The 13,521-nt window shown below is 41.5% G+C and overlaps 1 protein-coding gene across 1 annotated transcript in view; it reads right to left on the bottom strand.

Moving 5' to 3' along the window:
* The window catches only part of CYTH4 (cytohesin 4), a 265,456-nt gene that overhangs the window by 79,714 nt on the left and 172,221 nt on the right, over positions 1–13,521 (bottom strand). The window contains exons 2-3 of the mRNA XM_069653034.1: positions 3,620–3,702; positions 1,509–1,573 (exon numbers count right to left, since the gene is read on the bottom strand). Coding sequence (XP_069509135.1) covers positions 1,509–1,573; positions 3,620–3,702 — 148 coding nt within the window. The remainder of the gene's footprint in view (positions 1–1,508; positions 1,574–3,619; positions 3,703–13,521) is intronic.

Below are 13,521 nucleotides of genomic sequence, written 5' to 3'. Positions count from 1 at the left end.
GGCTGTCGCCTCCCTCCAAATTTTGGGTTACCTTGACTTGACCTGGCTGACCTACAGATTCGTGTCAGGAAGGGTAGTGTGACCAGACGTCCTGGTTTTCCTGGGACAGTCCGGGGTAATCGCCCTGCGTCCCGGGGTCCTGGGAGTTTTTTGATTTTTATAAACCCCCTCTTGGTTTTCCCAGGACCCGATTTTCCACTCCTGAAATCGGGCCCCGGCGCAACTCTTCCTGCGTGACTTGGGGCGTGAAATGCTTTTCACGCCCCCATTTCCTCCCCCTTGCCCTCCCAGGCACTCTCCTCCAACGAGAGGAGTTTGCCTGTGAGTACACACCTTCCCGTCCCCCCCCCGCAACAGGCCAGCGACATAGAAGTAGGACTGATGTTTTATCTGTATTTACTTTACTCCTACTTCTATTTCTATAACCTGCCCCAGTTTTAAAAAAATGATATTCTGGTCACCCTAAGGAAAGGACACATACAATAATCAGTGCCTGTGGGTGCCCAGCTGCAAAGTTAAGGAAGGCGCAGCAATTACTAATGTAAAGCATTTCATTGTTATCAACTGCATTTGTATGCATACATTTTTAGGCAATTGAGATTGTGATGGGGTGTTGATACCTGCATTTCAGGGGAGTGTTTGGAAGGGTAGGGGGACAAGAGAGCACCCATTCTCTTAGTGGTCCTGAGATGTGTGGTTTCAGACGTGAAGGAGAGATTTAACAGCTTATAACATGGAAGCTGCACCAAAATAGTCTTGTTAGAATGTGCAAAGAAGTGTGATGCCCACATACAAGCCCATTTGCACCCCCACAGTGTCTGAAGTTAGCCTGCTCCCGAAATTTGTAGAGTTAGCCCCCTGAAATGTTTGTCTAGTTGCACCACTGATACATAATGATAATGATGTGTTATTTATATAGCGCCTTAATCCAAAGCGCTTTACATAGCACATATTTACATACAATATCACCCAACCGAAATTGGTACCCATTTATCGAACTCGGAAGGATGAAAGGCTGAGTTGGCCTTGCCGGGATTCGAACCTGCGATCCTCGGAAGGATGACAGGCTGAGTTGGCCTTGCCGGGATTCGAACCTGCAATCTGCAGATCACGCTCAGATTGCAGCAGCGAGCGCTCAACCTGCTGAGCTATCTTATCTTATCTTAGTATTGATAGTTTATAGCAATGTAACATAAAGACTTGAGGGCCATGCCTGTAGGTAGGAATGTAAAGTACCCTTCCACATCAACAGCACATGGTTCTATGTCATTTCATGGCCGGAATTGTCAAAGCCTGGCATTTTAACTTGGAAATTGTCCTAACATTTTCTTTTTTGGGAGGGTCCCCCAAACCCCTTCTCCGCTGCCTATTTTACCTATTCCCTAACCCCCAAACCTTTATCTGCCCTTTCCCACCCCCCCTAAAAATTCGATGATTATTAGTGCACGTTGAAGTGGCAGGCTTTGAAAAATCCGCCGATGAAAGGACATTGTACGCAGAACACTTACCTCTCTGATGTGCTCTCAAAATCTTCTATCTGGGAAAAGACCTCTGCAATCTCACACTTCAGCTTCTATTGGTGAATAAGAAGGACTGTGTCAGAACCTGAGTTTGACCAAGGAGGAATGAGATGAGGGCCAGGGGACGCAACAGGGAGATGTAGGAAATTAGAGGATAGCTCAGGGGCAACACATTTGTCTTGAAAACAATCACAATTCAGAGCAAAGCAGGTTCAAATCTGGGCCCCGTGCTTTGAGACTGGGCTAGAATATTAAGTTTGTGATAAAATATTAATTAACTGTGAGAGATAGAAAAGTAGGTGGCAGGGATAGAGAAAAGCAATCTCAGAATATTATTGTGAAAAGGACTACAACACATTTTTGTTTGAAGAGCACCCCCTTAAAAATGTTTAACCACATACAAACAGAAACAATGAATGAATATATTGACAATGTTGGCTTAACTCCGGGCAATGTAAGCCATAACTTGGCCCGAGAGCCTGGGAAGGTTTGTTCTGGAAGTGGGAGCTGGGTCTACTACTCACGTCAACTGTTGAATTGAAATACGTGAAAATCAGTTGGGTTTCCCTTGGGACTTGGTGGGTTAAGTCAAAGCTTTGCAACTTCATGGTAACATGTGCAGTGGCCCAGGACACTGGCTGTTGACACTGATAAGGGAAGCAATTAAATGAGTGGATCCAGGGGCCTGGCTGGATGTGTCTGTTCTGGTGATCCAGACTGAACATGATCTTGAAACAACTGCAAGATTCTGCTCACCTTAAAGGTCAAGAATCAATTGCTAATCTGGGAATAGCAAATCAGAAGAGAAAGCATTCGGTGGGATTTCTGAAATGGTGCCCAGAACGTTTATTAGGTAGGAAGAACATTGCCCAATTTACTCTCCTTGGCGCTAGTGGAATTTCCTGAAATTTAGAGGACATTTTATAGAGGCACATGACGCTATCGTGGCCTGGTGGAAGACCCTCTGAGAACACAGGCTGGCATGTGTCTGTAAATTACCTCAAATAACAGACACGTTGAGGCATTTATTCATACCTTGTGCTAAATGACGTCACATCCCTGCTACTTATATGGGCAATCATGCTGGGCATGACGGTGCATTGCCTTCGGATTCTCTTGCCAGTGCTTTGTGAGAGGTTAGACGCATTCCTTGATAATGGCTACTGTGGCTTACTGGACATGTCGAAGGGGCATGGCAGCACTGACTTGTTAAAGAATTGTTTTAGGAAATGATGGAGTTGCCAATTTTAGGATTGGTGTGTGTTTTAGAAGCTACACTAATAATACGATCATAATGTTTGGTAAAAAGGTTTTGGAAAACATGAAATTGAGAAATATGTCAACTGGTGCACAAATCTGTGGCGCAAGCTATCATGCAGCAAATCTATATAGAAGCGGTGTGCCGGGTGCAACATCATAAAAGAACAATAGCAATTGCTTATACAGCACTACAGACCCATTGGTCTCCGAGCACTGAAATACCAGATGGCATTATTATACCCCACAGTGGTACTCAGCTTAGTATTACCCAACTTGACCTTTTACAATTGACTTTTTTGTCCTAATTGACCTAATAATAGTGTTCCTAATTGACATTCTACACAATTGATATTTACCTTTATTTTAGTTTTTATAAATATGTGTGGGGTGTGTTTGGGTAATAAATAATATAATGGTATTGGGTAGGGGGTTGTGGTTTTTTTTGGATTGAGTGGGGGATTTTGGAGAGTTTCCCCCTGCATATATGTTCTAATTGACCTTCAATTCACGATCAATTGTGCAGAAGGTCAATTCTCCCGCGATAAATTGTGAAAAGGTCAATTAGTATACATCCCTCAGATTATTGACAGCGGAAGGCTGGGCTGACAGGATGAGTTGGCCTGGCCGGGATTCAAGCCTGCGACAGCAGCCTGCGCACCGATATCAGGGACAAGTGCTCAGCTCGCTCTGCTATCTGACCGGCTATAGCAAAAGGGACATAGGCAGCATAAACCTGTGACTGGGGAGGGGGTGAAGAAAGAGCAGAAAAGTTCACAGACATACAGCACCAGTGGATGAAAGGGGGTTCAGAGATCAGGGGTTGTGGCCTGGCTTCTCACCTCAATGTCCGCCAGGAGCTCCTTCCTGTGCTCTCTAATGCGCTCCAGTTCATTCTGCTCAACATGGCTGAGTTCGGCAGCTCCTGTGAATACAAAGGAAAATCCAGGACAGGCCGTAAATATATGCAGGCTAATTCGGGCTGCCAAATCCCGCCACAGATCCGTACTCCTCAACATTTTGGGTCACCAGGCAAGGTGAAACAGGTGCTTTAGGTTTTGTCTGGTGAGAGTCTCTTGAAGTCCATTAACATGTATAAGGCATGCTGTGCGGGGGAACTGACCCCAGGTGGTTGACACTCGCCAAAAGCATGTGATTTGAGAGGTATGCAAATCTCAACAAGAGGTTGCTCAGCCCCCAATTCCCTCTGACTGCAGAATTCTTTAGCTCCTCAAAGGTAGGCTTTTAACTACGTTAATATCAGAAATGTGTGTTAAAATATTTTTGAAAATCAAGCATGCATTACTCTGTGGAGGCCTGCTGCATGCCACCGGGCTTTAAATATTTTAAAAAATAAGTTTTCGTGCACTGCGGGACCCTGCCCTCTTATCATGGGTGGCATCATTTTGGGTGGCTCAATGTACATTGAATTTTTGTTTTTGGATGTTCGGGAATCGGTCCCAGGTTCTTCTAGGTTCACCAACGATTGAGGGTCCTGCAAAAGGCTCATCCCGCAACCCTCCACAGCGCCCTATGACATGACCAATTGCTCTGTCTTAACCAAGGCAGTGGTGCTTTTTAACATTGTTTTCTAGGTTCAGCACACTTGCAATGGAAATAGAAAAAAGACCTTTTCTAGTTCTCCTGCAAGAGCATTGGGAAAGGAAAAAGAACATATTTCAGCATTTGCGCCAGAATAAATGATGTTGATGAGCTCAGTCTCATCAGCATCTGCTCCTCGGACTATATAAACCAAAATATGTTTTGGGAATTGGGGGCCTGCAGGAGTATGCCGCATTTCTCTCTGAGGTGGGGGAATAAGGTAAACCGAGGAGCAGAGGAGAAAGTGGGGCTGGAAGGGGCTCTGGGTGGTGAAGGTGAGGGCGGCTTTGCAGATCCCCTTCACGAGTGAGCCAGAAATATCCATGTGTCTCAACGGAGCGGCTGGTGGTGTGTGGGGGGGACTCGGTCGTGCCTATATTGCTCTCTACCACAGGCCTTGAATGCAAACTTTCCACCTCATCCTCTACTGAAAGTCAGATGATAAAGGCTGTGGTGTTTGGAATGGATTCCACAGAGCACGGGCGAGCAAGGAACGCAACACCACCAATCATTTTCCCAGTAACTACTGGCTGTGAATAAGTGGACATCGCTGGTGTCCAACAGAGGTGTGGTGGTTAGTTGACAAAAGCGCCTTATAAACTTAATATTCCTTGAATTTTAGCCAGGTCGCTATACCAATAAGTAAAGTAAAAAAGGATTTTATCTCTTGTTTATAATCTCTGTATATTATGATACCGAGGCCATTTTTCTAAATAATAATAGTTTTCAATTTATTCAGTCCAAAGTATTGATATGAAAATAGTGATAGACTTTAACCACCTCTCATTGACTCTAACCACCATAACATATTTAAGAAGACAAAACAAACAAAACACTGACCATGAATTATAAAGGCAAATACTATCCAACACAAAGGACAACAGTCAACAGATAAAAGCCAGGTGGAAATATTCAGTCTTCAGCCATAACAATTTTCCTGAAAAATTGCTGGTAAAATTGCCAGTAATTCCAGCATCAGCAATTTTACCGGACCAGCAAAACACAAGTTTGCTGGTGGGCGTCACGGATTTAACTCCAGCCAAGAGCTGGAGGTAAATCAGTCTCTTACCGGCAAATAAATGCTGATGATCACATGGTTGCTGTGGACAAATGGGTAGGTGCCCTGGCCGGCAAAGGCTTCTTGGTTTAGGCGGGGCTGCTGATACAACATATTTCTGCGGTGGGGGAATCAGGCAGATGAAATTGCCTGTTCCTCCTCCTTTCAATTGGTGACATGGAACAGAACAATGGTTTACGCCCATTCTCAAGGAAGCTTGGTTGGATAACCCGAATCCTGCATATTTGGGGATTTTCCAACCTTATATTTCTTGACAATATTGTCTGAATGGAGCGATACTTCTTCTACAGAAATATAGTGAAAACAACCTTATTCTTCACGGCAATGCAGATCTGCAGTTTCAGCATTGTGTGTCAAGAACTGATTGTATTTTATAGAGTTTGAAAGACCGGAAGTGATTGGTATTCTGCCATCATATATTTACAGCATTGAACTAGACACAGAACCACATCTTTAAAAAGGCTAAAGCAAGGCACACACTGAAGCACCAGGAAACAATACACCTATTTAAAAAATGTAAGCACATAAAAAAGAGACAGGAAATGTGCAAAACAGGAAACAATAAAAGAGCAAGTTTAATGAAGCAAAGGTTTAGAGAATAGCATTCTGCATGTGTTGCAATTATGTCATAGTGTGTTTAATCTAAAGGCCTCCCAGTATGAAAGATGGCCTCTCAAGAAACTCCATATGGGCTTTTTGAACATACTCATTGCCTTAAAATATCAAAGCAATACTGGAATGTTGAAAAGTCACAAATCGCTAATACATGTTCTCCAGTCTGATCCTTGTTAAACCTTTTATTACAATCATGAGAATCAGGCGGCGGGAAAACCCTCTCACTGGGCAACCTCTGTATGGAGACACTAGACGTCTCTATACATGGCCTACCGAAATGCTAGTCAGAGAGTGCCACCACAGGGCCACCTGCTCCCAGGAACAATGTGGGTTCCTAACTTATTTAGGTCTACAATCAATATATTTTATGCTGCCTGAGCAAAAATCCACTTCTAAATGCCCTAATGCAGAGGTGTTTTGCCACATAGTTGGCAGCCGTGACTCCCTTTCCTTTTATTCACTTTCCATGTTTACACTCACTGGTTGGGTTCCACGGTATATCCTCATTTATGTGGATGGAGGTTTCTTTTGTTTGCTTATTTTTCTTCTAAATTATGAAAGAAACAAGATAGGATGACTTAGCAGTCATACAGAACAAGTTGTATCCCTTTAACATTGGTAGTATATCGGATCTGCAGCCAAGCTGGCACAACACGAGCACCACTTCCACTCCCTTCTCCTAATTACAAGCAAAATAGCTGGGTAGGCACAGGCCTCTCCAATTTGATCATAATCTCTAGAACATTTAGAATTGTGTGGCCTATATGGTGGGTCAACTCCCTTAGAGTGATCTGATCTGGTGTCATGGACAGAAACTCCTGGAATGGCTTTCTGTGGGCATATGTATTAAGTGTAAGGCTCTATGCCCGACAATCCGCAGAAATGGCCCTGCATCACAACTCTAATTTTATAATTTAAAATTCTCCTCCACCTTCATCCTACTTGACCTGTCTCAGGGGCCATTAATATATCTGCAGCATATTATCTGATTCAATGCTAAGTCATCTATTAAACGGCAGTAGATCAGATTGCGCTTCCACACTGAAATATCAATCAGTTATTATTAACAGGGAAAACAAAGTAAAAACAAAATGTACCAATCTCTTTTCTCAAAGAAACAGACAATGTTTAAAGTGAACAAAGCTGATGAAAGTAAAGCCTGCTCTAAGGTATGTATTCAAATATGTGGGTTATATACATCCAAACAAAGTAAGGACCTTTATTATTTATTCTGCAAATGTATTAATTGATGTCTGAAATAGTGAATTATTTCACATTTTAGAGAAACCTCTCTTGCTGAAAAGGGAACTTTGAGTGAAAAGTATTGAAAGTTGCCTGGAAATGACAGAATAGGCCTTCAAAACAAAACAGTCTTTCCCACAGGACAGATCTTGGTAATTCAGCCAATCACATAACAGTTTTGCAAAACCTTAAAGATACTTTCGGGTCCTTGAAGTTAGTGAGCGAAGTCTAAATTCTTGCCCCTTCTGAAAAGATTAGCTGTGTGTGTCTGCAAAGAGAAAACTGTAAAACAGCTCTTAAACCAGCTAGTAAACAAGTTATTTTTACAAAAATATAAAAAATAGGCAGGGTAAACTTAAATGTGTGGCCTTCCCAGCGACGAGGATCTCAAATCTATTTTCCTTTAGGGTATCATTATTCTAACACGAACATGTTTCAACACATCAGAATTCAGCAACAATGTAATGAGCATGTTGTCTCTTTTTGAGAGACTCTGAAAACCAGGTGCTGTTTATCAACACTTCCTTTTCAGGCTCTGGAAAACCAACAATATATTCTAAATGCTTCAAATGGAGGTTTATTACTAAGCAATGCATTAATCATATCTTCAAGAAAACAGGGTTGTGACTTGAGTTTGTAAGTATCTATTCTAATTGGGACATGCAAAAGGCAAAAATGAAACAATTTTGTTAGGAAATTCGTAATTCTTTTAAAGCAGTTTAAAATAGGGTTGTTTGCAATAGTTGGAATCCTACATACCTCCTCGAATATTTTAGCTAGAAAAGAACGGAAATATGACTGTGACCTGCAGGAAGAGAACTTTCAAAATGTTAGTCGGATAGCTCATTTACATAATTGTGTTTATATTTATCCTACATATTTCAAGTCATGTCTCGGGAAACAGCTTTCTTTGAAACGTCTGATGTTGTTATCTTTAAGGAAGTGGAGTTATTACAGCACGTCCTACTAATTGAGCTAAAACGTCTTCTTGATTTTTAGAGAAAAGGAATGAAAACGAACATGTCGTCTCTTCTGTGGGAAAAGTGAGACAGATATTTGAGGAATCCTTCCTTCCCCAAATGTTTCTAATACTCAAACCCAATAGGCTGTAAGGGATGAAATCTGTGGAACTGCCATGCAATCTGAGCATCCAATCAAATTAGAGAAAAGAAAATATTTTCATCATACATACCCCATAATGGGAGGGATTATCCCATTCTCAAAGGCCCAATTCAATGCGGAAAAGGGAAAGAGTTGGTAAACATCAAGAGTAGAAAGATAGAGTTTCCAGGTAAAGCATAAGTGATCCCATGTGAAGATAGCCAGATTTTAAGAGAAGAAAGCAAAGGGACATTGTGGCAGAGGGGTTGAAGCAGAAGGCAGTCCAGTGTTTAGGAGCAGAACCAGTTTGCATACAGCTGGGGCTGGGTCCAGGGAGTAGCTGAAAGCCCTGATAATTGCAAGACAGTGATGAGGAATGTGCTAGAGTGAACCCGAAGAGTGAATAGCCTAAGACAAGTCCTGCTGCCTTGTAACCAATAAATAACCTTGATACCCTGAAGGAATACTTAAAGCTACATATCCATAGAGCATGACATACTTGCCTCTGTCTGATGCACTGTGACGACCATAGTTTAAATAAAGGTATTGAATGAATGTGTTTGCTAGTGCATACAGGTATTAGAAAAAAGTATGGTCAAAGGGGATAGGAACCCAAATAGATACCAGTAGGTGGATACGTTTCATTGCTTCATTTTCCCTAAGAAATAAAATGTAATTTAAAAAAGACCCATTTCACACACATTGGAATTTGAAACAGCACAGAGGTCAAGGAGTTTTGCCATAAGTTAACACCTGAGACCCAGACATGAGTGACTGCTGATTCCCTATTTTGATTTCTAACTTTATGGTTGTGTGACATTTCAAAAGTTGAGTTTCCTTTTGTCTTCCAAAACATTTCAAATATAACAAGAACATAATGTTGTGACCTGGTTTTATCTTTAATGTTGAGCATTATGTTTCTAAATAAATGCCCATTCACTAATAGAAGTGTGTATTTTCATTTTGAGTAGCCATTGCACATTGAACTGTATTGTAACTGATCATTGGACAGAATTGAATCCTTTTGAGATTGTGATTTATTTCACTTGCTCTGCTAATAGAGTATCAGGTGTAAAATACATATATTTTTTCAATCAATCTCATATCGTGACCCAGAAGGTTGGAGTGAGATTGTGGTTTGCTAGACTTTTAGACTGAGCTGAACTGTGTGCCCATGAAAAGGACCTGAAATAAATAATTGTGCAAGATTTATTTGGGGTGGGTTTTTAAACATCCCTAAAAACAGTCTAGGTATCCAAGACATTGAATATGCTTAGATCACCACCTAACTCCCTACCTAACTTCCTCAAATTCCAAGAACAAAAACACTGCTGACTGCACCCATCTCTTGGTAATGCTCTGTTCTCCAATCACTTCAGTGTAACCTTCTACATGTCTGCTCTTTTAAAATTCATCCCCTCTTTTGGCTTCCATTACAATCTATTTGCAAACAACATTCTAGAATATGTAATTACAACAAGCTACTGGACCCTCCTGCAAGTAAATTGCTTGTGTATAGGAACATGTATGCTCAACATGTATGTGGGTTAAATTCCCTTCACTGGTGTTTCTATTTGATTACTGTGTAAATTTGTATAATTCCCACATTTTCGTGGGCAATTTAAAAGGCGGAAAAATGGGTAGTGAATACTCTCCCTTTCCCTTTAGTCTTGAGCAACTCAACGTTAATAACAGTAGTCTGTGTGATGGCGTAACCATGAAGTGACTTCACTTACTTTATTTGTATACGTAGGCACATAGTGAGATCTCCTACGCTCTTCTGTGCTTGTATCTTGAACAGAAAAGGAGTCAAGGGATCTCTCCATATACATATCACAGGATCTATTTCATCACATCAATAATTCCAGACACACTTACGTTTTTGACATATTTAATTGTTTCCCAGTATGCACAGTCAATTTATATACCTAGCCCCTCAGTACTTACAAATTAATGGGGCCATTGCCTAATCTAATTCCGTTTATAGTATTACTTCCCTCAGGATAACTTCCCATTTAGATCATACTTGCATATTGATTTCTACTAGCTGTCTCCCTTTTAAGGACTGGTTACATTCTACCCCTCTAGGCACAGGTTGGCATCAGTCAGCAAGATGGCATCACATTTCCTCCACAGCCTGCCTGCTGTCTCTTCCCTTGAAGAATGCCTGGGACTTTTACTTCTGCTAAGCCTCACTTAAAGTGATTTGCTAATAATCCATCAATGGGTTCAAAAGGAGAGCAATCTATTCCAACCCCTTCCTGTTTTTATCAATTCTCCTTTCTCAACTTCTTCCTCTACATTAGTCAGTGAGTAAATGTATGTCTAGAATCTTAGGGGTTTGTACACTTACAGAGCAGAAACCACTGCCTTTTGAGGAGTGTATCATTTCTCTAATCTAATTATTAAATGTATGGGATTGGATAGTGCTTCAAAGGTCACATCACATTAGACCTACCCTTAAGTGGCCAATAGACATATTAATGAAGGAGGTTGTCTAATGGGAGCAATTTATAAACCCACTTTCTTTCCCATTTGATATGATTCAAACATTATACTTTCTGAAATAGTATATTCCACACATGTGACAATGTTACCAATAGACTCACTAGATTGACCTCTCCGGCGCAAAATAAATGATATTTTCATCTCGATACACTTTACCTTTAATGACTTGCACATTTCTTCACTTAACTCAGTTGTATATTTAATCATACATTATTTTTCCAACTCAAAGTAATGAGTTCGCAAACACGAACACTAGAATATATGACTCACTGGCGTGCACCATTTCTGTGCCACAAAATACAAATTTGCCTAATTTACATAAGGATAATAACATCAAATCAATTTTGTTTTTGGTCTATCTGATAGATATTTTCAAGCTGAAATATTTTAGTTAAAAATAGCTCTCTGTTATTTTTCTTTTCAAAGTTATCAAAATAAATATGAATTTTCTTCATATAATATTAAATGTCAGTCTTTGGTTCTTCTGCCCGGTAACCAAAAAGTCTGCTGTGAGTTCCTTCCAGCTTGGAGTTAGGGAATTTGTGGCTCCTGTGAATGGTCAGTCACCATGGCAAACATTCTTTGTAGTTAAGCTGGCATGTTTTTTATTACCTTTAGTCCTGCCCCCTTTGGAGTGGTCTCAGGGCCTGGCTGGTATTAGGTTAGACTTTCTGTGTCATATTTCGTCCTTCCAGGGTGATTGAAATATCAGATTGGATGAGAAAGAACCAATGGCAGAGCGGAATCCCTTGATTTCTATGATTCTATACTCAAGCACATAGACAGATGAATGCTGTAAAGATAACACTCCGGGCCTCATTACAAGTGAGGTGGAATGGGTTAACGGGTGGCGCAAAAGGATGCGGACCCGTAAAACCCGTTCCGCCTCATTACAAGCTCCCCTCGCAGGACCCGGTAAATAATGCCTGGTCAAACCAGGCGTGCTTACGCGTCCCGCGAGGGGAAGAGGGAGCAAACAACGAGCTGCTGGTAATCAGCCCGTTGTTTGCTCCCTCGCCCATTCCCATTCAGCCCAATGGGGGCTGAGATGGGAATGGGGAAGGACCGGGACCGGGTTCCTGGAGGGAGGAATTACCGGGCCCTCCGAACTCGGAATGGCCTGGTAATTCCCCATTCTGGGAACCCAGACCCGGACCCGATTTCGGCGGCAGCCATGCCGCCAATAGCGGCATGGCTACCGCCAAAATCGTAATGAGGCCCTCTGACTTAATTGGAGGGTCTGCCTCCTTGGACCTAGATCAAGAGACTGTCATTATCTTTATGGCTCAGCTTCAAAGGAATTTCATTTCGTTGTGAAGGCAAGGCATTGCAGTTCCCATCATGTTGTTTTGTTTGTGGCTGGTGGATTGAAATCCCATATGGTATCTAGGCCCAAAGCTAGATTTTGATGCAGAAATGTAGCATTTAAAAGTCTTCATGTTGTAATATAACACAAAACAGAACAAGACTATACCATTGTAATTTCTGATCAAAGTTCTGTCCAAGACACATCTTTAAAGTCTGTGTATGCTTAAGAATACAGAGCCTTAATCCAGTAAAGGAATAAACACAGCATGGCTCAATTTTGCTTTTCTTTCTGTCTCTTTCAATGCTGTGTTCTTAATATTAGATGGAGCTGTTTTCCATTTTAATAAAAGGTGTAGGATACTTTTGGGGATTTGGAAATATTTATCTCGGGCCATGCCAGTTATATTTTTGTTTTAGAGGAGCTGCAAACATTGTATCTTTTCCTTGCATGTGTTTTTTCAGATGTTGTGTGTAGGCAGCCGCTCACTTGCTTGTTTTTAAAATGGTGTATGACTCTGCATCTTTTCTTTGAATTAGATTCCCCTATCGGTTCCTTAAGTTGAACATGACCGAGAGAGAAGAGTTCCATGTCATTTCATCATCAGGCTTTTCAAAGTCTGCAATTTAAACGTGTTTGACAGTTCATCGTTTTTTTTTGGGGGGGGGATTCCCCCCACCCCCACATCCTGCACCTATTTTGAACTATTCCCAACCCCCCCAAAAAAATTCGATGAACTGTGAAAACTGATGAAAGAACGTCATACCGGGAGAAGATATCTACTTCTCTGTTCACAATGCCCCATCTCTCTTGTCCCCTCCATTTCTTTTCTCATTACCTACCTCTTGACTTCCCCACAATGTCTGCAATATCGTGTACCCTTGGTAAGTAATCTTAAGCATCATCAATGTATCACTTCCAGAAATGCAGCGGAGAGGCTAAACATCACAAAATTCATCACATTCTTTCTTACAACTTCACAAATCACTATTTCCCCTTATATACTCCATCATCTCGACTGGCCCTCTATCCTCCTCTTGGGCCTCCCCCTTTGCTCATTTACACCATGGCTGTCATTTGAGGTTCGCCAGGGGTTGCAGCTATGAACCCTTATAGCTTCTCCGGGACCTCTGGTGCTACCTCTGCGACCCCTGGTCAAGGATTTCAGAGACACTGTGCAAATTAAAATAAAGAGGGTTCTTAGAGACCTTTTTAATTTCAGAAATAACCCTGCAAAGTTTAGATATCAATTACGTGCTGCACTTGAAAGTAGCTGGAGATTAGTGTTTGTC

Source organism: Ambystoma mexicanum, chromosome 3q (assembly GCF_040938575.1).
Source record: "Ambystoma mexicanum isolate Mex_15411 chromosome 3q, UKY_AmexF1_1, whole genome shotgun sequence".
Lineage (NCBI taxonomy): Eukaryota > Metazoa > Chordata > Amphibia > Caudata > Ambystomatidae > Ambystoma > Ambystoma mexicanum.
The sequence above is the reverse complement of the archived record's forward strand: the minus strand, read 5'-3'. Positions and strand labels throughout refer to the sequence as shown.